Source organism: Mercenaria mercenaria, chromosome 10, assembly GCF_021730395.1.
Source record: "Mercenaria mercenaria strain notata chromosome 10, MADL_Memer_1, whole genome shotgun sequence".
NCBI classification, from domain to species: Eukaryota; Metazoa; Mollusca; class Bivalvia; order Venerida; family Veneridae; genus Mercenaria; species Mercenaria mercenaria.
This window is the reverse complement of record NC_069370.1, coordinates 50,136,838-50,159,913: the sequence shown is the minus strand read 5'-3', so window position 1 is coordinate 50,159,913 and position 23,076 is coordinate 50,136,838. Positions and strand designations below refer to the sequence as shown.

The window sequence follows — 23,076 nt, the reverse complement described above, 5'->3', positions numbered from 1 at the left end:
AACTCTTCAGCACTTAGTGCTCATATGAAAGTTAGTTAAAATAACAAACGCATACATAGCTAGCCAATAGAGATGTATTCTTTATCAAATACTAGCACAATTACGATTTTCATGGCCCAATGGAAGCCAGCGGTGAGACCGGTGTGGCTGCTGCAGTCACGTTACGTTCCAGAAGGTAAATGTCCTTGGTTGCGCACCAGCGTTTGATGTTTTCTGTAAGGTTGATGTCATCATGATAAACCTTGACCTCATTAAGTTTACCAAGCCACTGCCTCATCATCATCAGCTGAAGTGAAAAAAATATACAATCGTACACTGTAAAGGTAGGAAATTGTACTCATTCGTTGCTTATATATTGCTTGGCAAACTTTGTGGTTGAATTCTGCTATGTCTTCTTTTTGTGCTGTCGAACCGGAAAGTTGCGAGCACAAAGTCACTAGAACACGACCCTCGCATCGAAAACAGAATTGCCACGTATGCAAAAGGTGCGACAATACAACCATGGTGCGACAGTGAACGCAACTGTCTTGCGTGAAAAATCCAAAACATATTAGCATACAATTCATTAATTTTCTGACTGAAATTGTTAACCCAAACCTCATAAATTGAAAAATGAGACCCATTCAGGAAGTTCAACCTTAAAAATAGATGTTCAAAAAATCATTAAACTTTTTAATGTAAAATGTTGGTCACAACAAGTTACATTAAATGACAAAAGTACCTCTAAATCCTCTACACCTTGCGTAGTGTGCACGTGGTCTTGTTCTATACGTGTCAAGGATACCATGAAACACGTGCTTGATGTTGCGGCAATGAAATGATGCTGGAAACAAAGCAAAACTTTCAATAAGGTCAAAGTTTTAACATCAAGTGGCAATTAAATTAGTGTAATAGTTGTAACATTTTTGCACGTGTCGTCTTTCTTCGACGGTATTTCAACTACTGACGTACCACCGTATGTACTTTTTATTCGTCTAATGCGAATGTCGCATGATGCATTTGTACTGTCGTGGTGTCGCACCATACCGGTATTTCTTGGCACTGTTCCGTCTTGTCGTCTTTTCGATGTTTCATATCGTACCGTTGTGTTTTTGACATGACTTTTCATGGTTTGGTCTGGTACTGTAAGGCATGAAGTACTGTCAATTTTTATTTTAATAGAATTCTGCTTAAGCAAGTGATAGGATGCGTAAGTGAAGTCGAACATTTCATAACCTCTAAAAACAGACTCAGTCAAACCTAGTATGCTATTATATTGCTGAGTTGCGTTCTATGCTTTTTGTGGATTTTATGAAAAAGGCGGATTTGCATAATATATCTAACACGAACGTATATCACGTTTTTATGGATACAGATCTGAAATATAGTTTTGACAAAATAAATCTGTGTTTAGGAATTAATGGGATTTTGTACTAACATTCACTGTGACATTGGCCTTTGACCCACGGACTTAAAAATCAAAAGAGATCGTCTACTGCTGATCAGCCATGCGCCTGCTAAGTTTGAGCATCGCAAGTCAAAGATCAGAAACGAACAGACTAATCATCACATTATGAAACGCATTCCGATTTTAAACATCGTTTACACCTTTTACATTTTCACGTGTTAAAACCGACGGCTTTCGTGGATAAGACATAAGAAGGTAAAATAGGTTATGAAATATTTACCTTTGCCGGATCATAGTAAAATGACATACCACCCTGAATTGGACGTGGATGAGTGTTGGCACAGAACACAAGACACGTGAAACACGTGCTCTGAAATATTTGAAAACGAACTTGTGAAAAGTAATTTTTACTACGGGATGCTTTCAATACAAATAAAGTAACATATGTGGAAATATAGAGTCTTTACCACAGATGATGTTGATCAAATTTTATCCAATAGGCCAATTTTATCGCTTCTGTCAAACAGCATGTTGTCACATAACTAATTTCGTGGCCAAAAGTCGATTTTGACCATCCAACAACAGGTGAAATAGTAGGCAAGATTATATTGAACGGGAAATGCGCAAGAAATAATTGATTCACTCAATTTCGACAATAAATGAGTACGTGTAGAAATTTCATAACATTGTTCAGTAAGAACAGGTTCATAGCAGTTTGGTGCAGCGAACCACTTGATTAACATGTTGTCTAATTTTTAGTATCACGTTTTTTATTATAGGGATCCCTTCTATTTTGTTTTACAAATGTGGCTTCAATTTGTTTCTGGTACAACTTTCAACCTGTTTATCATCTGCATGGTTACTATATCGCCCTGATCATTTATATTAACAACAATTCTTAAGGGCCGATCCAGGATTGGAGGAGCGGGTTTTATATAAAAAGTCCTTGTTATACTCTTTCAGCTGCCCAAGTATTGGTTGACTGCGCGCAACCATGTTACATTACATGTACATGAATTTTACGACCCACGAGCAAGGCGTACAAAACCTTTCAGAATCACGAAAAACTTTTACATGACTTTCTGAATGAGCACTTTGAATCATGTCGCTTCTGGATCAGCGGACAACACAGCCTAGACCAGTTTCTTTTTATTAATTAATCTCTTTAGATAATTAACTCTGTGTCCATTTCTTAACACCGGCATGTGTTCTAAAGTGGTTGCTGTTTACCTAGTTTATAATATTAAAAAAAAATCTTACCAGTAGAGCAAGTACTGCTAGGGAGCTTGCCATCGTTGCAAGTGTTATGGGCAGAAATCTTTATCTACACACGAATATATACATGTATTATGCACCGACCTCCATTTAGGAAAGTACAGATAAGGTATTACGGTTTTGGCTAAAAGTTGGTCAAGTGATATTCTTAAACTGGGGACTAACTGGGCTTTTTTCACAGTTTTAACAACATGAAGATGAAGTTTTTTGTTCAACAGAAACTGTGACATGTTTTATATATACAGCACTGTACTGTTAAGTTGGCATGCATTTGGAAACTGCTGCAAAATGTAGGTCTGCAAACCGAACTGCAAACTGAAATTTTATTTTGCAGTTCATTCTATAAATTTTACATTTCAAACTTCATAAAAATGTTGACAAAATATTATTTTGCAGTTCACAATTCAGATTCGCTCGAATCGTATGACCTGTAGCTATTCGTTTGTTTCGACACCGAAAGTTTAGTTTCCCATTTTTTTCCCAGAATTTAATTTAGTACTTGCTTCTTTGCTATTCAGTTTTCGTAAAATGTGCTTCGAATTTAAATTTTTGTCAAACAAAGTTGAACAACATTAACAAAGAGTCAGTCAATAAAGATTATTCAAATTATTTTGAACTAAAGAAGGCGCACGCCTCCCAGTATATCTTCAGTTAAATGGCAGGATATGGATGTGCAATATCTATGAAAAGCACAAACAAATATTGGGAGATATACAAACAGAAATGTAAAGCAGTAAATTCTTGTGATACAAGTAAATTTTGGGGTAAAATAAAATGGGAAATGGCTAAAGGTGAATAGTATAGTGTATGAAGCCATAACTAATCCACGATAGCAAAGCAGAGCTTCGCATTTTATCATTTTATTCAACTCGTTTAATAAATTCAGTATGAAAAGCCACTCATGTAATATCCTCTATATAACGTATGTGCAGTAATGCAAGAGTTACATTGCAATTAAATCTATGATGGCACCATAGGGTGATGGCGTCTTACTATGGAACAGTCTGTTGTGAGGCAAGTATTGGCAAGCTAGATAAGTATTGACAAGGCTGTAGCGTCCAGTCATCATGCAGCCTATCTCGAGGCATGCTACCCAAAGTGACGCCAGAGGGCTGTTGCGTCCAAGCAATGGGCAGTCTGTCGTGGGCGTGCTACCTATGGTGGCATCATACGGCTGAAGCGTATCGCCATCATGCAGTCTTTTGCGAAGCATGCTACCTATGATAACCCTTTACAGTTGTAGAACCCAACCCATAGGACAGTCTGTCACGAGGTATCTACCTATGGTTGCGTCATAGGGGTTGTATAGCGTCCAATCATACAGGCAGTCTATCGCGAGGCATGATACCTTTATGGCTGCGTCACAGAAGTTGTAGCGTCAATCTACGGGCAGTGTATCGCGGGCATGATAGATTGTAGGCTTGCGAGCTGCTACAGAAGTTGTAGGTACAATATACAGGCAGGGTAATCGAGGGACTGACAATCGTGACGGTTAGCGTCAATTGGAGTTGAGGCAGTGATATCCGGAGCACAGCCTATACCCATGGTTTCGTTCACAGAGCGTGTACGTCCAATCATAGAGGCAGGTCAATCTGAGGCTTGATTATCACTATTAATTGGTGCTGGCGGTCTCAGGGTTTGCTAATTCTGATTGGCAGTACTATCCAGTTTTATATACCTATTATCTGCGTCACTTACTTTAGGTAAATGTACGGTGCTGTGACATCGCTGGTGCATGTAACACTAGATTGCTTCTTGGGGATTAATGTATCCGGGAGAAGCTACCTAATAGGAATTGCGTAATCAAAGGTTTTACTGTGCCGAATATACGGGCAGTTTCGCTAGCATATCCATAGGTTTCCGTGTTGATATCAATCGCAAGCAGTGTATTGAGATACAGCACAGTTTGCGTCATTGGGGTTGTAGGCGCAGAGATCGGATGCGCATATGCATACTATGGTTGCGTCACAAGGGTTGTAGCGTCCAATCATACGGGCAGTCTATCGTGAGGCATGATACCTATATGGCTGCGTCACTGGGGTTGTAGCCCCTGCTATAATTACGTATACAAACATCTCTTGTGTTCAATTAGTGTATCGACGGGAATACTACCTATGGTTGCTTCAAAGTAGTTGTACATAGCGTTCAATCATATGACAGTCTATCGCGAGGCATACAACATATGGTTGTACATAGCGTTCAATCATCGGACAGTTTATCGCGAGGCATACAACCTATGGTTGCGTCATAGGGGTTGTAGCGTCCAATCATCGTAGATTTTATCACGAGGCATGCTACCTATGGTGGCAGCACAGAGCTGTAGGTTCCAGTTATACGTGCAGTCTATTGCTAAAAACGGTTTGCTATCATCCGAAAATAGAGCAAGGAGTAATAGCAATCTCGGAATACTACTACTACTAGTTCACGTACGTTTTCTTTCCAGTTACATGCAATGTTATATAAGTTTTTTTGCATTGTTTTCTTTGAAAACATGCATGTAAATAACTTCTTAGCATCCCAAAATCTGTAAAATCCACCCGAACACCCCTACCCTCCGCTTAATTCGACCAAGGCGAACAAAGTTCCCCCTTCGATTTTGCTGAATAAAAACTGCAAAAAAAATGGAGAGAAAAAGTGAGCAGTGGGAATATATCCGGGGATGGTGCGTGGATTTTTTGCGTATCCCCCTACCCTCTTCTCCCACGCTGGTGGCTGATTTTCAACATACTAAATTCAAACATTTCTGACAATAATGCCAAACCGTTGATTAGTATTCTACTTGTGGTCTAACATTAGTCTAACAAGGTTATTATTTGACCTTAAAGTGAATTTTTTTACATCTCTGTTTTATAGGAATCATTTGCTTTAGCAGTTGTATTGTTTGCCAGGTGGAGATAACCTTAGTGGAATCTGCTGATAAATTCTCCCAAAGATAGGATTTCTGACAATGTTTTCCCCTAATTTGTCGTGTTGTAGTCATGTTCAGTTCTATTCAGGTATTTTATGAGTGAATTGAAACTGATGTATATACATGTCTTACTATTAATGTAGTCTTTCATTACTAAAAGCACAATGTATAAATGTTTTCGCGTCATTTTGCTATTAAGAAAGTGATAGAAGCCCAGCTCAATTTTAAAGGGGAAGGTTTCGTTCATAAATGATTTCTTAAGCTCTACCCAAACTTTATGTATGAATATGCATGCCCGGAATAAATACTGCGAAATCACAAGTTGATATGGCAAGTTTTTATCTTGGCGTTAAGTTCATTTGCCGCTATCACTCGGTGCAGATATTTATAACTGATGTTTAACTATTTCCATAGTATGGTGGCTGATTTCTGCCATTTCGTGTGTTTGTGCCGGCGAGGCGAAATGTCGAAGTAACGAAAACACGAAAGGTCGACATAATGCTTATTTATCGTGTGCCTTTCGACTTTCGAGGCGAATACACGAAGTAACGAAATATTGAAGGCAAAATAACGAAATTTCAGAGGCGAACACACGAACTTTTGTATTAATCACTTTTCGTGTCGGCGGGTATTATTTTAGCTTCGTGTTTTCGCCCTTCTTTTGTCGTATCTTCAGGTATTTGTTTTGGTGAATGGTCCGATGTCTGTCGTCCATTGCCCTTCGTCAGGTGCCCTGCGGCGTCAACATTTTTACCTAAACGTATTATCCTCTGAAACTTCTAGTCTGAATTATACCAAACTCGGTGCCTAGCATCCTGACATGGACCTCGGTCAAGTCTGTTTAAATGATTCAACTTGACCCTTCTTGGGACCGACAGGGATACAAGTAGAAAAACAACTTTAAACAACTTATTCTCATGATTTTGGTCTGTCGCGTGAATATAAGATCATCTTCCAGATTTGTTAAAATTGCGACAATCGGTCCGTTTTAGGGGCCGCAAAAACTTTAAAATAAAATACGGTGAACCACTGGATGGATCTTCATGCAATTTGATCTGTTGCATCAATATAAGATTCTAGAGAAAGACTGACAATGTATATAACTCTCACACTACAGATTAATGATCCTTACCAAAATCTTGTGGTCATATATATTTTTTGTAAGTTTCACGAAGATTACTCCAGAAATAAGACCCACAATTTGTTAACAGGAGACTTGTTCACGGGGGCGGATGAGCATTGAGCGACGGTTACTGCTCACGCTTAAACACTTTGAACACAGGCGAATTAAAAAGAAAACAAACAACATATAAACATCTTTTTTATCGCAAATAGTTTTTACAATTGCTGTCCTCATGGCATGGTTGAAGCCAGCGGTGAGATCTGCGTGCCTGACACAGTCATATTTCTTTCAAGAAGGAAAATATCTTTGTTTGAGCACCAGTGTTTGATGTTTTGTGGAAGATGGGTGTCATCGTGATAAACTTTGACCTCATTAAGTTTACCAAGCCACTCTCTCATCATCTTCAGCTAAAATGAGAAAATATACACACAAGTTTATTCAAAGGTTAGTATGAACATATCTGAGTGTACACACATGCTTTTTATTGATTTTTATTTGTGTCGACCCTTTCACACATATCCGGCAGACCGAAATAGCTTCCAAACGATGCCGGTTTTTCTTCAGTTCGGAACTGACTAGGGCTTTCGTATATATATACGCTGAATATTAATCCGAATTATTTTGGTCAAAAACGTTAGCAGAGAAAAAGTCGTCCCGAAGTGTTTACGGAATAAATTCTAAATGCTTAATTCGAAGTATTTTCTTTTCGGTTTCGTTTTACTTTTCAGTTCAGTTTCGGTGTATATGTGAAATAGCCCACAAATTATATTGCATTCTAACTTTCTCAGTGCTGTTTCGTTTCAGTACGATATTATATACAAAACGGCCTTCAAACTGATTGTAAAACAGTGGCGCATTTTGTAGTGTCACATAAAGAATTCTAACCGACAGATTAGATTTATAGATAAAGAATGAAATTTAGTCAGGAAGTTTGCACTTAAAAAAGTAAATAAAATTCATTCAAATGTTAAATTGTGGTCTATTCAAAACACGTAAATGAAAATAAAGTACCTCTAAATCTTCTATTCCCTGAGTAGTGTGCACATGGTCTTGTTCTAAATGTGTCAAGTAAACCATGAAACACGTGTTTGATGTTGCAGCAATGAAGTGGTGCTGAAAAAATACCATCATACGTTCAATTATAAAATCTATTAATATTTAGAAAATCCTTTTGGAGTATATAGTTCAATCAAGCAATATGAAAGCAGACTCGGCTTGACTGAGTCTGTACATATGAGGAAGTCTCACGTCTCACATCACCTAGTTAATTCGTAGTACATACAGACAGATTAAACTAAAACATCCGAATTAAAAGAAAGAAAAAACAGCAACACTGACTCTAAATGTCATATGTATTTGTTACCTTGTTGCAACCATGAATGAACCAGCGACATGTCAGCTATATTGACGCACAATGCCATAGAAGTTTCATGTGAATCATGTATAATGCGGGTGTCACAAGATACATACCGGCGTGGAGCCGTACTGGCTTCGGCAGTACATACACTAAAATTGGAACAACACACACGCACACACCCAAACACACAAACACACACACAAGGCATGGTCATGTAGAGGAAAAGTGCTACACCATTCCAATGACATACTGTACTGATATTTTCTTTCTGTCGTCTTATAGATGTCTTGCATCATACCTTCGTGTTTTCAGCACGAGTTTGAGGTTTAAAAGGGTACCATTTGCATATAGCTCCAACAGGCACATAAAGTCGAAACTTCACAAAATCACTTAATGGAAAATGTTCTCTTTGCGTGTATGTGTAATTCAACACGCGAATGGTGGAACATAATGTTGGATATGATAGAAGTGTTTTCAATATGACTTTCAGATTATCGCCGCACACTATTCGTTCTAAAATAAGGCGTTATCATGCCATCGAAACAGGAAGTGAAACCAGGTACAGATAGAAGCTTGTTAAACAAAGGTTTCATCTGTACAAAAGATTCGAAACTTCCACCATTTATTTTAGATTGGAAGTCGCTAGACTTTATTTCCTCATCCAAATTGTTTGTAATCCCCTTTTCTTTATTCTCGTATTTTTGCAAGATATAAAAATATTGTAAGCATATGCTTTATTATTTATTCTACAGTAATGAGTCACTAAATCAATAACATTCTTTAGCGTATACGCTCTCGTTATAATGGAAAAATCGTTAGTAGTTAATAGATCTTACATGTTCTACAGGTCTTTGTAGATGAATTGTAAGTTTTTCTTAAATATATTAAGTGATATCTATTTTGAAGCAAAGTTGTACTTTTTAAGTGCACAAAAACATTATAACATCATGTAAGTTTTATAGGAATCAGATGAAGTTAATTTTTCCCGAACCATCTAAAACTTATAATGGAAGACAACATAACAAAATTTTGAAACTATGGGAACCTTGTTTAGATCTAATAATGAAAAAAGTGCTGTACCCTGCTAGTCACGCAAGCTTCTGCATGATAAATACAAAAATCAAATTAACCTTGCCCATTCCCACCCTCACCCACATATAAAAAATGAAGTAAGCATAAAATTCATCAGAACTGCATTACATCATTTCTCAACCTGTTAATGCTCTGATAGATGACATCATGTCACCTTTTAACATAAAACCAAGTATGACGAGTTTAGAGTAACACCGACACGATTTATATCTATATATAGACTTTTCTAGCTTTTAGCGGTGGAGGAAGATTCTAGCTATATTGTATACCGCCGGGCATTGTTTCAGGCATAGGTAAGCACGAGAAGAACCACCGACCTCTTGAAAGCCAGCTCGAAACCTACATCGCTGAAGAGCACTTTGTTACGGAGGCCCCGACTCAAGCAGGCGATAACAGCTAATGAAAAATATTCACCATTGTCGGATCATAGTAGAAGTGCATAGAATCGCTCACTTGATGTGGGTGATGGTTGGCACAGAAAACATGACACGCGAAATACGCACTCTGAAACAAAAGAAAACAAGCTTTAAGAAAAGTCAGATGGTGCTTTCAGTGAAATATTAAGGGTGGAAAATACGCAGTATAAATTTTCTAAAACTCTCTGTTCTGTCTTATTGAATGTCATTTTTACCGTAATCCTAGACAATAGAGATATTATTCTCCATCTTGACATTTTCAATTAACATGTTTACGTCATCAACACTGAGTCAATCTCTTCTGATACAAAGACAAAAGAACGTTCCTGAAATCATTTTATTTCGTGGGCATGAATTTTCGTGGCAAAAAAAAAAACCCTTTCGTTTGATTTCAACTGTTGAAGATAAAATGAACATGAATGTTAATTGTTAATTGGAACGTAATTTTGTGCATTATCCATAAAATCCACGAAAATTAGTCCCCAACGAAAACTAATAGTTTCTCAGCAGTTTATAAGAAGCATCTTACCAGAAGACAAAGTACTGCTACAGAGCTTCTCATCGTTGGAAATCTTGTGAGCATTGATACTTATCTATACACGAAGATGTTCATGTACTAAATGAACACATTTAGAAAATTTCAGTATGATAAGATATGAGATCGTACAAACTCGGTCAACTTAGTCCCATAATAGAGAGTAACTGTATTTGCTTTCAAAACACGAGAAAGTAAGATTGTTGCGGAATAAAATACACGTTTCCTGTTCATTATTGTGTTGTATATATCATACCTGTCCCAAGAAGAATCAGTCGTTAACTCTTTTGGCTGAGCACAAGACTGGATCGACCGGTCATAAGTTCAATTCCCGAGCGACACTAACGTTCTTAGAGGACAATATGCCAGTCAGAGTAGAAAGTATCTAGAATTAAACCTGATACACAGCTAATATAGCGACTGACTCTTCCACTCCATGAGGTGACTCCTTTCTAGCTAGAACGGTATCAAAAATATATGTAACAAAATGTCTCACCATATACAAGTATGTCTCTAAAGTAGTCTCAAAGCTACTGACTCTGTCATGCAACGAAAATGTAGTTCTAATGCGTATTGAGCTTGCGCTTGGAATACGGAAAGTTGCAAAACTACTGTTAAGTTAATGGCCAAGGTAGGCAGGCTTTTTGGTCGGCGAGCAGAGCTTGCTGGGCTTAAAACTGCAAAAATGCACATCTAGGTATCTATAAATCCCAGTGAAGATTCATATACGCATATCATTGAATTAGTAATATTTCTGAGAACAGGGCAATAAGAAAATCTAATGCTCAACGAAACAGGATAAAAGACAAACATTAAATTGATGTGAAGTGGGCAAAAGAAATAGCAGCAGTAGCAATATTCAAAGAATAAAAATACTATGCTGATGGAATGTGACCACACAAGCATGTCAAAACGTTCACGAAAAAACAACAACATTGGACAGTTGAAAAACAACAAAAATATCTGTACAACTTTATTTTGAAATATAACAAGTATTCAGCTAGAAACAAAACTAGGCAAGTGTGCAGTGAAGACGACTGAAAATATAAACTGGGTAAATAAACATCACCATGCTTAAAACAGAACTATTGGCAGTGCATTCTATACATTTTGTGACCAATCTGTAACAAAATAATCTCAGAAAAAAAAACAACAAATAATTATACCAGTTCAAAAGAGTCAAATATAAACACACAAGTAAAACGGAACACCATACAAAGCACCAAGCAGTATCGTTTAGATGCTAAGTCAGTAAGTCATTATTTCATTCATACGTTACCTTCACAACCATCTTAGAAAAGTATCTCATCTAACCTAAACTTTACAAAACATATACCATATTTCATTTCTTGATGTAAAATTGAAAAGAATTCAGCCATAAAAATAAGAACCAATATACATAACAATACACTCACATACTTGAACTGGTAAACCTTATCTTTAATCAGCATACTCATAATATCCTCACAAACACGCGCGCGCAAAACACACATAACGGCACGCCATGCACGTGCACACAGACACAATTTATGACAACCAGTTAACCTACACACATCATGATGATCATTACATCTTCTCTTTTTCCAAGTTTTCTTCTAGTTTTGGATCGCATGTTTAAAAGTATAAGATTTTGTATGCATACAAAGGGCATTCCTAATAAAATAGGAGTGACAATGTCATTTTTTACCATCATCACAGAAAGTCATAATATATACGCCATTTTTGTTAAGGAGCGGTACATTCTGTCAGAGCATCATAAACTTATTCCGGAATGATGAATGGAATGCGCCCATTATATTTATTTAATTGTCACTATAATAACATCCGACTTATTTAAACACATCAATGAGGAAGTATAATTTTGATCAACATCAACTTAAACTTGCGGTCGTTATGACCTTACATTATTTTAAGATACAATGGTGTAGGATTGATATTACATTTTGTTTTATAAAGCGTACGTGCGTGCGTTACATTATAACTTTACTTTAAAGATTTAAATAATAGAGTTTTATTTCAAGCAAAGTCAATGATAGTTTTGTACTTTAGCGACAGAGACTTGGTATGAGTACATTTTAAAAGGAAATCCACAGATGCTTGGGGTTGTGACAATTTGATCACCTCGGCCTTTGTGCTACGAAATACCCGATGTTCCATGATTTTCTTTTCAAATTTGGTGTGTGTGGGGGGGGGGGGGGGGGGGGGGGGGGGTCGGGAAGGCAGGCAGTCAGTCATTTTTTTGTTTCTAATACGTAACTGTATGTCAATGTTAACACAACTGCGGTTACTCCTAACTTTTACATATTCTTGTTAGTTCCAAAAGTAAATATACTTTGAATTTATGTTTAAACCATTTTTTTAGTTATATCATGGGTCCATATAAATAATTTGACAACAGTATATTACTGATTTGTTAAATAAACTTTCAAAAAGTATAAAGTCTCGACTCGCAAATCTTTGACTGTCACATTCAAATAATTGTGAATAAACTCTTTTAAACTATATTATTACAAAGGTACTTGTTTGCTGAAGTACGAACGACAGTAAATCAAATACGAAGCCGGGAAATCACAATACTGACTTATGTCTCTATGCTCATGGTATGATTGTAAAGAAAACAAATTGGAAATAATTTTCATATGGTTCAGAGCCGCTCACATGGCCTATCTGAGTGAAAAACCCTATCACGAAAGCCTACATTGTGGTGAAACGGATTGTTAGTATTTCACTTGTTAACGTAAATAAATCATATGGTTAGTTATTGCCGTGGGTAGAGCGGCTTTAGTTAGCGTGGAAAGTACCAGTTTGAAAGAATTATGGTTGTCATTTAGTCAAATTAAAATCCATGTCTTGACTGGTATTGATTAAATATCAACATATGCTACACAAAAACTGACTTCTTAAGCATTGCGATTGAAAATAAAAGTACAATCTGTGAGACAGACATAATGTTCCTGTCCAAGGACTTTCTTTCTTCACAAATCAGTACCAGGAACAAAGCATGCTAAAATGTACATATATATAACATTACATTTATAACAGCCACTGATTTGACAAGAATGTCTAGGTCAGGCCATTTTTGGCTAGACGGAAAATTCGCTAGACGCAGATCTTATCTTATGTTATCTTGTCTTATCTTATCTTAGTTTATCAAAGCACCATGAACTCTATCCCAAAACATATCCGAGTGCTGTATGTCTGTTGGTAGTTCAAGATAGGTCTGTTCTCGTATAATATCTAATATTTCCAAGGGCAACCCGGAAAGAGGTACTTCTTCCAACATTACTAAGCAGACGACATTTCTTCCGGTCTTTATTCCTTCCAGTCTTGCCATATTCATTTCAAATATACACCATTCGCTCTTTAGAAAGTTTTTACTCATTAAAATCAGCGTCTTACGTGAGGATTTTATTGCTTGCATGATGTTGTCATAGACATACTCGCCTAACTCGAAATCTCGATCATGCACCAAAAGCGGAAGTTGGCGTGTGTCTTCAAGTTCAGGAACTAAGGCATTCTTTACAAATAAAGCATTTTCATTTGCATATGAGATGAATGCACCATACTTGTATTTTTTCTCTTCCCTCTGACTGATCGATAGTTTATTTCCATTCATTTTCAGTTTAATGGAATAATAGAAATACCTCATATCCCATCTGTATCGGTATATAATACCACCAAGAGAAACATTTAGGAATACAATAATCCCCAAACACGAGCATACAATCACCGCTGTATAATCTGCACAGTCCTTCAGCAATTCCTGATGTAACTCGGATGCTAAAGCCAACCTTTTTAACTTACCATTTTTGTACGTACACGTATAATCATTTAAACCTCGTAAATTAACGTTTGTGCGTGAAACCCATGCAACAAAATCGATGTCCTTGCAGACACATGAAAGATTATTGTTTGAAAGGTCAAGGTAACAATACGGTGAATAGAATTTCATTTTTCTGTCGTAATCAAATTTTTCAATTATGTTTGATCCAATGTTGTTTAAGAGGTTGTTGCTAAGGTCTAAGAATCGTAGTGGACTTGTATGTCCAAATTCCACGTTTATTTGCGTTAGAAAATTGTAAGAGAGGTCAAGGACCGATAACGATGTTAAACCTTGAAACAATTTCCGCGGAAGAGATGTAATTTTATTGTCAATTAACACTAAAGAACGGAGATTTTTCAAATATTTAAAAATACGCCCTTCTGTATCTTCTCTTAAGAAGCGTTCAATGAAATTTCGTGTCAAATTAAGCTGTATCAAACTTGTCATCTGATCAAAGACATCATGTGACAAGTTGTCGCAAGAATTCCAGGCAAGATTGAGGCTCAACAAATTGGAAAGTCCGCCAATGGGTCCTTGCCAACTCCAGAATACATTCCTTTCTAAATTGAGTCTCTCTAGTGAGTTATGTTCACAAATGCAAATATTTTTCAGCTCGTTTCTAATTTGTAATCCGCTGAAATCTAAATCCTTTAAGTCTTTGGGAATATATAATATTATGTCATAACTTATTCCTTGTAAATAACAGTTGCCACAAAATGGAAGAGAATCTTTGTCTAACATGGTAGATGGTGCATCAGTTTGATGTTCTTTTTCATATCTGAAATTTTCTTTGTCTTTACGCACTGCTTGTCCTAAATTTACTGAGTAATTGGATGTACTAGCTATAGATTTCAACATGTGTCTTGTTTTGTTATTAAAGAACTTGAGAGCGTCAAATTTCATTGTTTGCTCAGCCATGGTGAGGTACTTCAGGTTCCGAAACACCGCCTGTTTGAACATTTCGTGTATATATTCGCCAGCTAGAAGCATGTTATTTGTTACAGAAAGTTTGTGTATGCTTCTAGGGATATACTGCACGGCGTCCTCGCTCACGTAAGCTAGGCGATTATTGTCTAGATATACATTATCTACTTGTACATCTTTAAAATAGGCAAGATGGTCAGCTTCTATTCGAGTACAGTCCCCGTAAGTTTCGTGTATTTTCACCAGTTTCAGTTCTGTAATGTTCTTTCCTTGTAAGCCATATGTTATATTAGCCAAGCTTTTGAAATGCAGTTTCTCGTTGTATGACAAGTCGAGGTTGGTTAAACTTTCCATTCCAGAAAAACTTCCGTTCTCAATATAGTTTAGGCTACAGTTACTGATTTTTAAATCAGTGATATTATTTAAACCCTTAAACATGTTGGCCGTTATTTTTTTCAAACTGCATCTACCATATTCACTACTCAAGTCAAGTGTCGTTAAATTCGTCATAAATGAAAAAGTGGTAGCTATATTTTCAGTTTCTATACCGTCGATCAAAAGTTGTTCCAAGTGTTTAAGTTCCAACAATGCCTTTGCCGGATACTTTTCATTTTCATCAACGCTGTTCAATTTCTGGTGCAGGTTTAAGCGTACAAGTTTTTTTAGCGGTTTGAAAACTGAATCAGGTAGTGAAGATGTATTGTACCGGATGTTGTTCCCACTTAATTCAAGTGTCCTAAGATTTTCGAGTCCTTCAAACAGACCTTCGCTCAGTGTGTCCACAAAATTATCTGAAAGATCGAGATATTTTAGATAGACTAAGTTCTTGAAGGCTCCCGGTTTGATATTTTGTATCGAGTTACCATCCAGTGTGAGAACAGTTGTTGTACTAGGAATGGTCTCTGGAACTTCACTTAGCCCGCTTTGTGTGCAGTTGACCATTGTCATGTATGTACCATTTGTGTACTCAGATTCGTTCCTACAAATACAAGCCGGTAACCAGCTACAAGGGTGTGGTTGTCCATTGTTCATTGTATATGTTGCTTGTTCAGGCAATGAAAGGAAATATTGATAGTCGGAAATCTCATATAACACATCATCCATGGCTTGAATGATCTCTGTTGGAATAGATTCTGTTCTGTGAATGACAGTGTAGATCAGTAGTAACTTTACAAACGTAAACATTTTGCCCGGTTTTGTCCTGTTGAAATAAAAGCATGGCAGATAAATATTTATTATGTACCTAGATAAAACAAAAAGGTGGAGGTACATAATAAAAGGGTCATTATAGCAGTAGTTCTGGGATTTTGTATTCGACTCTCGTTGATTTTTCAAGGTCGGATCACATTCGGCGCTTGCGCCCCGTTAGATCCAATCTGTCAAAAATCCACTCAAGTCGCCTTGAATGTAGGGATAACGCATGTTTTTTCGTGTTATAACATCTGCAGAATCCCAAGGGATTGGTTGGTGCCCGAGCCCGTTAGGGCGAGAGTACCAACGTAACCCGAGGGATTCTGCAAATGTTATAACACGAAATGAACATGCGCTAACGCTATTCTAGCATAAAACGCGTAAAAACTGATCAATGGATACAATGTGTCTCAACTTCATTAAATTTCCACGAAATGCGCGGGAATGTCTGGGGTTTTTTTTACGTTGACGTCATTTCGTTTTGAATTATCCGTTTTGGGGCCAAATGCCGTTTACGCTTTGCTAAGGAACGCGTATATAGGCCTATATATATATATATAAAAAAAGTGATATAACAGCACGTGAGCGCGAGAATCTCTACGTTAACATACGTTTTCTCTCCTGTTAAAACACCCCCGAAAAGTGACAAGAACAGCAGTTTTATGGTAGAATACAGCATCCCAGATCAAGCTACTATTATAATAAATGTCAATCCATAAATGATACCTAGCAGCGTATTTACTGTGCACCGGTGCCCAGGGCACGAGAGCCTTGCTGCGCAAAACAAACTGAAATCATGGGGTCCATTAGGAAAGAATCAATGAACAAGCGTCAAAAGATGTAAATATAATATATTAAGACTTTCAATGAACTCCTGATGTTTGATTTAAAATAATTTATAGCAAAACCGTCTTTTAACACTATTGATACACGATGGGCGGTTATACGTTGGGCGTAATAATTTAACGAGGTCGCAGACTTTTTTTCTAGCATTAAACTACTGTTCTTCTCACTTTTCTTGGGTGTTTTAACAGGAGCGAAAACGTGTGTTAACAGAGAGATTCTCGCGCTACGAATTAGCAAAAATCGTTTTTCGTTTTTTTTCTTAGTTATATTTCATGTCCACGAATAAGCAAAAATAGATTTTTTTGTTGTTTTTTTCTTAGTTATATTTCGTGGCCACGAATTAGCAAAATATCGTTTTTTGTTTTTTTCTTAGTTATATTCCGTGGCCACGAATTAGCAAAATATCGTTTTTTGTTTTTTTCTTAGTTATATTTCGTGGCCACGTATTAGCAAAAAAATCGTTTATTGTTTTATTCTGAGTAATATTTCGTGGCCACGAATTCGCAATAAAATCGTTTTTTTTTTTTTTTTGTTTGTTTTTTTTTTTTTTGTTTTGTTTTTCTTAGTTTTATTTCGTGGCCACGAATTAAGAAATTGTTGTTTTTTTTTTCTTAGTTATATCTCGTGGCAACGAGATAACATTTTTTGTTTTTCGATTTTTCTTAGTTATAACTCGTGGCCACGACATAAATTAAAATAAAAAAAATCCGATGTCCCCTCCATGCTTCCGTAAAAACTTCATCTTAAAAGGGGTAAATACAAAGTTTACAAAAAGCAACAAAACATGCATTTCTAAAGGAAGCAATTATTAAACATCTAATAGGTTTTTCGTTCCATAAAAAGATCTTTAATAGAATGTACGAATAAAGGTCGCCTTAATGTGATTTATCTAACCCGTATGTCAACCATAAGTCATATAAAGTAGATAAATCGAACACATTAAACGTGTGTGTAAAAGTTAAATATTATAGTTTAAAAATAACTTAGATGTAGGCCTTCGCTATTTATATCTGATCGATTGAAAAGAAAAGAATAAAACACAGCTATCAGAGTCTTGGATAAAATGACAATGACAGAGGTTATGCATGCCTGTTTGACATACAAAATGTATTTTTACATCTGCTCATATAATATACTGTCATAACTTTTATAAAAAGTTGTATATAAATCATGTCTTTTTTTTTAATTTTCAGATTTCGCCGTTGCTATAATATCTTTATCAGCCGTATATGTTCACACTTTGGCTCCCCTTATCATGCTGGGCACGATTGATTATGCCTTTGCGACCAGGTAGATCATGCTCAGCCTGCACATCCGTGCAGTCTGATCAAGATCTGCACTGTTCGCCATACAGTTAATGTCTTTTTGGTAAGCACATTTTCAGTCAGTCAATGGTACTGTCCAAATTAAAAGATGGACATGTTTATTATAGAAATTAGCGGGTTAAGGGTTAATAGAATTTAATGCTGTTAAAATAACATTGGACATTTCCTTCGACTTTTTCGAACATTGCGTACACACTTAAAGTGTCAATGGAGTGACAAAGAGGAGTGTTCCGGAATGTTTATAACGTGTGAGGACAGATGTGCAGACAAAACGGTCACGTATAAACCTTTACCCTACTAAATTTCTGAAATGGACTGGTCCATCATTCAGTTTGGGCAGTACCACTTGTTTATCAAAGGGGTGTTCATTGAAAATTTACAGACTGAACAGCGAACTCTTGGTATGCACTGGTCGCAAAGGCAGAATCACTTGCCGCCAGCAGGCTAAAGGTTAATATTTACGACAATGGAAGATAATCTCAATAATGCTGGGTACAGAGCAAAACCGTATTTTTATTTCTTTGAATTACCCTAGAAATTTTAGAACGCTGTTCTGGATTGTCAAAAGAATATTGTCATTGATTTCTTTCAGAGAAACGTAAATGTTTATAGCGAATGTTTATCTGATTTCTTGTAGGCCCTATACGAAGTTATATGTAACTAAGGGTGCATATCAAAATATTTTTATACACGAATAATTGTTTCTAATATTACAACCTTTATATTTAAAGTAAAATAATGTATTACCTGTAATACACAATGTATATTTAATGAAAGCCACAGTATATATCCATGCAGTTCGGCGGATTTAAAGCTAAAGTATTGAATACAACTTCTATTCTCAAGTTAATGTACATTTTGAAATTTTACTTCCTCTTTCGATCAAAGTCTTTTTACACAGATGTTAACTGCATAACTTAAATGTTTAAGCCCACTTGAGCATAAATTTGCTGAAGGATGCGTATGGTATCATGTAATATATATGGTTGCATATTTCTGCTACAAGATAGCCAGGAAGTTACAGTGAAACATGGCTTCTGGAGAGATCACATGTTTTCATATAACCGAATCATGTTACCCAGTTCCTCGTCACAGATGATTTAGTCTCAAACTTTACATTATTAAAACAAGCATTAGTACAAAACATTGCATGGCAGTTTTAAGTATTAAAGCGAAAGTTTGCGCTAAAACATTTTCAGGTAAAATATCTGGAAAAAATGATTTTTTGCTGAAATGTTTTCAGAAAAATTTCGATGGAAAGTTTTCAATACAACTTCTTGGCTATCTTGTGGCAGAAATATGGAACCATATATATAGAGAATAACAGGCTACTGTCTTTTGATATCAATGTTATCAGGTCGAGGTTGATATGGGCTGGAAGGGGTGAGGGAACCGAATTTTTTGAGATTACAGAATCTAGAGAAAAAATGTTGTGCAACATCGAAACTGGACTCTGTAATAAAATTCAATCTGGAATGATGTAAAAACTAGTCCGTCAATATGGGAGGGACTTAATTTTGATATCAGGTCAATGACCTGATAACAAAATAATCTAGAGCTATCACTAAAGGTGATGAATGTACCCCCTCCCCCCTCCCCCGCATGCACTGACACAGTACATTGCAATTTGGCACACACAAGACTGCATAATTATGTGGACTGTATGTATATAGACTGTATGTATACAGTATAGTAACAAAAACAAAGTCCCATAACTATGCAGAATATTTATCTAAAAGACTGTAACATGCACCATGTACAACTAGGGTTGGTACTGATCACTTGTGTAAAGTTTCATTAAATTGTGTGCAAGGGTTTGGTAGATTAGGCACGCACAAGATTGCATATGCAGACTGTATGTACATAGTATGTTAACAAGAAACAAAGTATTATAACTCTGCAATTTTTGTCGCTGAAAGAACCTAACATGCCCCATGCACAACTACTGTTGTTACTGATCACTTGTGTGAAGTTTCATTAAATTGTGTCAAGGGGATGAGTAGAGATGGTGCGCACAAGATTGTGTCTATGTATATAGTATAGTAACAAAAACACAAAGTCCCATAACTCTGCAATTTTTTTTCTGAAAGAACCTAACACGTCCCATGCAAAACTACTGTTGTTACTGATCACTTGTGTGAAGTTTCATTAAATTGTGTCAAGGGGATGAGGAGAGATGGTGCGCACAAGATTGTGTCTATGTATACAGTATAGTTACAAAATACAAAGTCCCATAACTCTGCCAAATTTTTTTCTAAAAGAACCTAACATCCCCCATGCACAACTACTGTTGGTACTTATCACTTGTGTGAAGTTTCATTAAATTGTGTCAAGGGGATGAGGAGAGATGGTGCACACAAGATTGTGTCTATGTATATAGTATAGTAACAAAAAAACAAAGTCCCATAACTCTGCAAAAATTTTTTCTAAAAGAACCTAACATGCTCCATGCACAGCTACTGTTGGTACTGATCACTTGTGTGAAGTTTCATTAAATTCTGTCAAGGGGATAAGGAGAGATGGTGCGCACAAGATTGCGTCTACGGACAGACAGACAGACGACCAGACGGACAGACAGACAGACGGACAGACAGACAGACAACCTGAAACCAGTATACCCCCTTACAACTTTGTTGTCCGGGGGTACAAATATCAGGCAAGTGATACCAGGCACTTTGCATAGTAGTTGCATGATAAATTATATAATATCATAAATCTACGCCGAATGTTTGGCTTCATTCGAATCTAGACGGAGTTTAAAAGGGTTAAAATTTATATCACCGATTTACGGTAATGGCGCCGGTTGCTTTAAATAGCGTTATTACATGGTGGAATCTTACCGTGGCACAGAGGTGACATGCACTACTCTTTTCTTTCAATTACACTTCTGTTTTTTATGTCGTTCCCACGAGATACTTACCCGAGAGAACGACTTAGTATGTCGTGGTAACGAGTTACTAAGTCGTAGGAACGACATAAAAAAAAGAGAAGTGCAATTTTAAAAAAGAAGTATTGCATTGAAAAAAGGAGTAGCGCAATAAGAAAAGTACTGTAATAAAAAAGAATAGTGCAATAAAAAAGAGCAGTGCATGCTAACTATGTCGAGGGAACGACTTACTAACTCATGGAAACGAGTTAGCTTTGTCGTGGGAAGGACTTACTATCTCGTTCCCACGGCACAGTAAGTCGTTCCCACGACATAGCTAGCTCGTTACCACGACATAGGTATCTCGTTCCCATGAGTTAGTCAGCCAATCAAATTGTTTGTTATATTTATTATACATGTGATCATCATGGACGACCGAGGAACAAACTTGGACACTGTCTGTGGTCCCAGATATGGCTGCTAAGTTTCGCTTTCTGAGTCAATCCGCATTAACTCTAATTGGCTGGACTCCCTATTGAGTGGTTGAAGCCTTTTTGGTATGCCAGTGACACTGTATGTCGGACAATATCCGGCTGGTTTTTGTCGGTTTCAGATTCAATTTGCCCGAACTTAACCTGGTGGGGGTTGGACCCCAAGTCGGTTGGTATGAGCCGTTCCGTAAGGGCTTGCTTTGGTATGCCGACGGTAGAGGTCCCATATACCCTCTGACACTGCATGTAGGCCAATCTCCGGCTGGTTTGTGTCGCCTTTGGTGTTAATCCACCCGTACTAGACCTAATGTGAGTTGGAGTGGGTTGGGCCCCCAGTCAGTTGGTACATGTATGAGTCGTTCCGTCTGGAATACTCTGGTATGGCAATGGAAGAGGTCTGAAATGTCACCTATACGTACGCCCATCTCCGGCTGATTGTTTTCACCTTATATTATATTGTCCAGATCCATTTTCGGACATCCGCCGTCGCTATACCGGAGTATCCCCGAGAGAACGACTCCATTCGACGAGGGATCCGACATTCTCCAACGCTCACCAGGTCAAGTCCGGAGGGAATGACTCGGCAAAACGCAGCCAGTAATTGACCCACAGACAGTGTCTGGGTCACGTTCTGTCCTCCGCCGTCGGTAATCACGAGTATTTCCGATGGAATGACTACCACCAGCCGACGAGTGATCAGAACCAACCGCAGGTTGACTGAAGGTGACAAAAACAGCCGGACACGAGTCCACATATATTGTCAGGGGGCTTTCAGACCTCTGCTGTCGGTATGCCAGAGCATTCCCGACGGAACAGTTCATGCCACCCGACTGGGGTTTGACCCACTCCTACCCTACTAGGTCGAGTTCAGGTTGACTGACTCTAAAGGTGACATGTCTGAGACCACAGACAGTGTCCAAGTTTATTCCTCGGTCGTCCATGATGATCACAGGTATAATAAATATAATAAACAATTTGATCGGCTGACTAACTCGTGGGAACGAGATAGCTATGTCGTGGTAACAAGTTAGCTATGTCGTGGGAACGACTTATTTTGTCATGGGAACGAGATAGTAAGTCGTTCCCACGACATAGCTAACTCGTTCCCTCGACATAGCTAGCATGCACTTCTTTTTTATTGCACTATTCTTTTTTTTATTACACTACTTTTTTTATTGCGCTACTCTTTTTTTTCAATGCAATACTTTTTTTTAAATTGCACTTCTCTTTTTTATGTCGTTCCCACGACTTAGTTACTCGTTACCACGACATACTAAGTCGTTCCCTCGAGTTAGTATCTCGTGGGAATGACATAAAAAAGAGAAGTGCAATTGAAAACAAGAGGAGTGCATGTCACCTCTGTGCCACCGTAGAATCCACACGGAATGAGAGTCAGTTAAGAAATCCTTCCAATATCGGAGCTACTTTACAGAATTGAAAAATAACCTTTGAATCTTCCCTTCCAATTCACATACCTCTGTTCAAAACGTTCTAAATTGGTGTGTATCATTCAGGGT

The 23,076-nt window shown here is 37.3% G+C and overlaps 2 protein-coding genes across 3 annotated transcripts in view; both read right to left on the bottom strand.

The window, feature by feature from the left end:
• Positions 1–56: 56 nt before the first annotated feature.
• On the bottom strand, positions 57–2,785 carry LOC123561608 (uncharacterized). The gene is made up of 4 exons (XM_045354099.2): positions 2,648–2,785; positions 1,668–1,757; positions 722–823; positions 57–286 (listed from the first exon to the last, which is right to left on the bottom strand). Exons 1-4 carry the CDS (start codon positions 2,678–2,680, stop codon positions 110–112), a joined length of 402 nt encoding a protein of 133 aa, XP_045210034.2. The 5' UTR covers positions 2,681–2,785; the 3' UTR covers positions 57–109.
• A 4,093-nt stretch (positions 2,786–6,878) lies between these two features.
• Positions 6,879–23,076, bottom strand: part of LOC123561612 (toll-like receptor 4) — a 32,518-nt gene continuing 16,320 nt past the window's right edge. Inside the window, exons 1-5 of one of the 2 annotated variants that reach the window (XM_053553057.1) lie at positions 18,950–19,107; positions 11,509–16,041; positions 9,557–9,646; positions 7,705–7,806; positions 6,879–7,100 (exon numbers count right to left, since the gene is read on the bottom strand). In XM_053553057.1, the coding sequence (XP_053409032.1) occupies positions 13,236–16,025 (2,790 nt within the window). In that variant the 5' untranslated portion in view covers positions 16,026–16,041; positions 18,950–19,107 and the 3' untranslated portion in view covers positions 6,879–7,100; positions 7,705–7,806; positions 9,557–9,646; positions 11,509–13,235. Of the gene's footprint in view, positions 7,101–7,704; positions 7,807–9,556; positions 9,647–11,508; positions 16,042–18,949; positions 19,108–23,076 lie in introns of those variants that run through there. The other variant, XM_053553059.1, reaches the window with a different exon arrangement.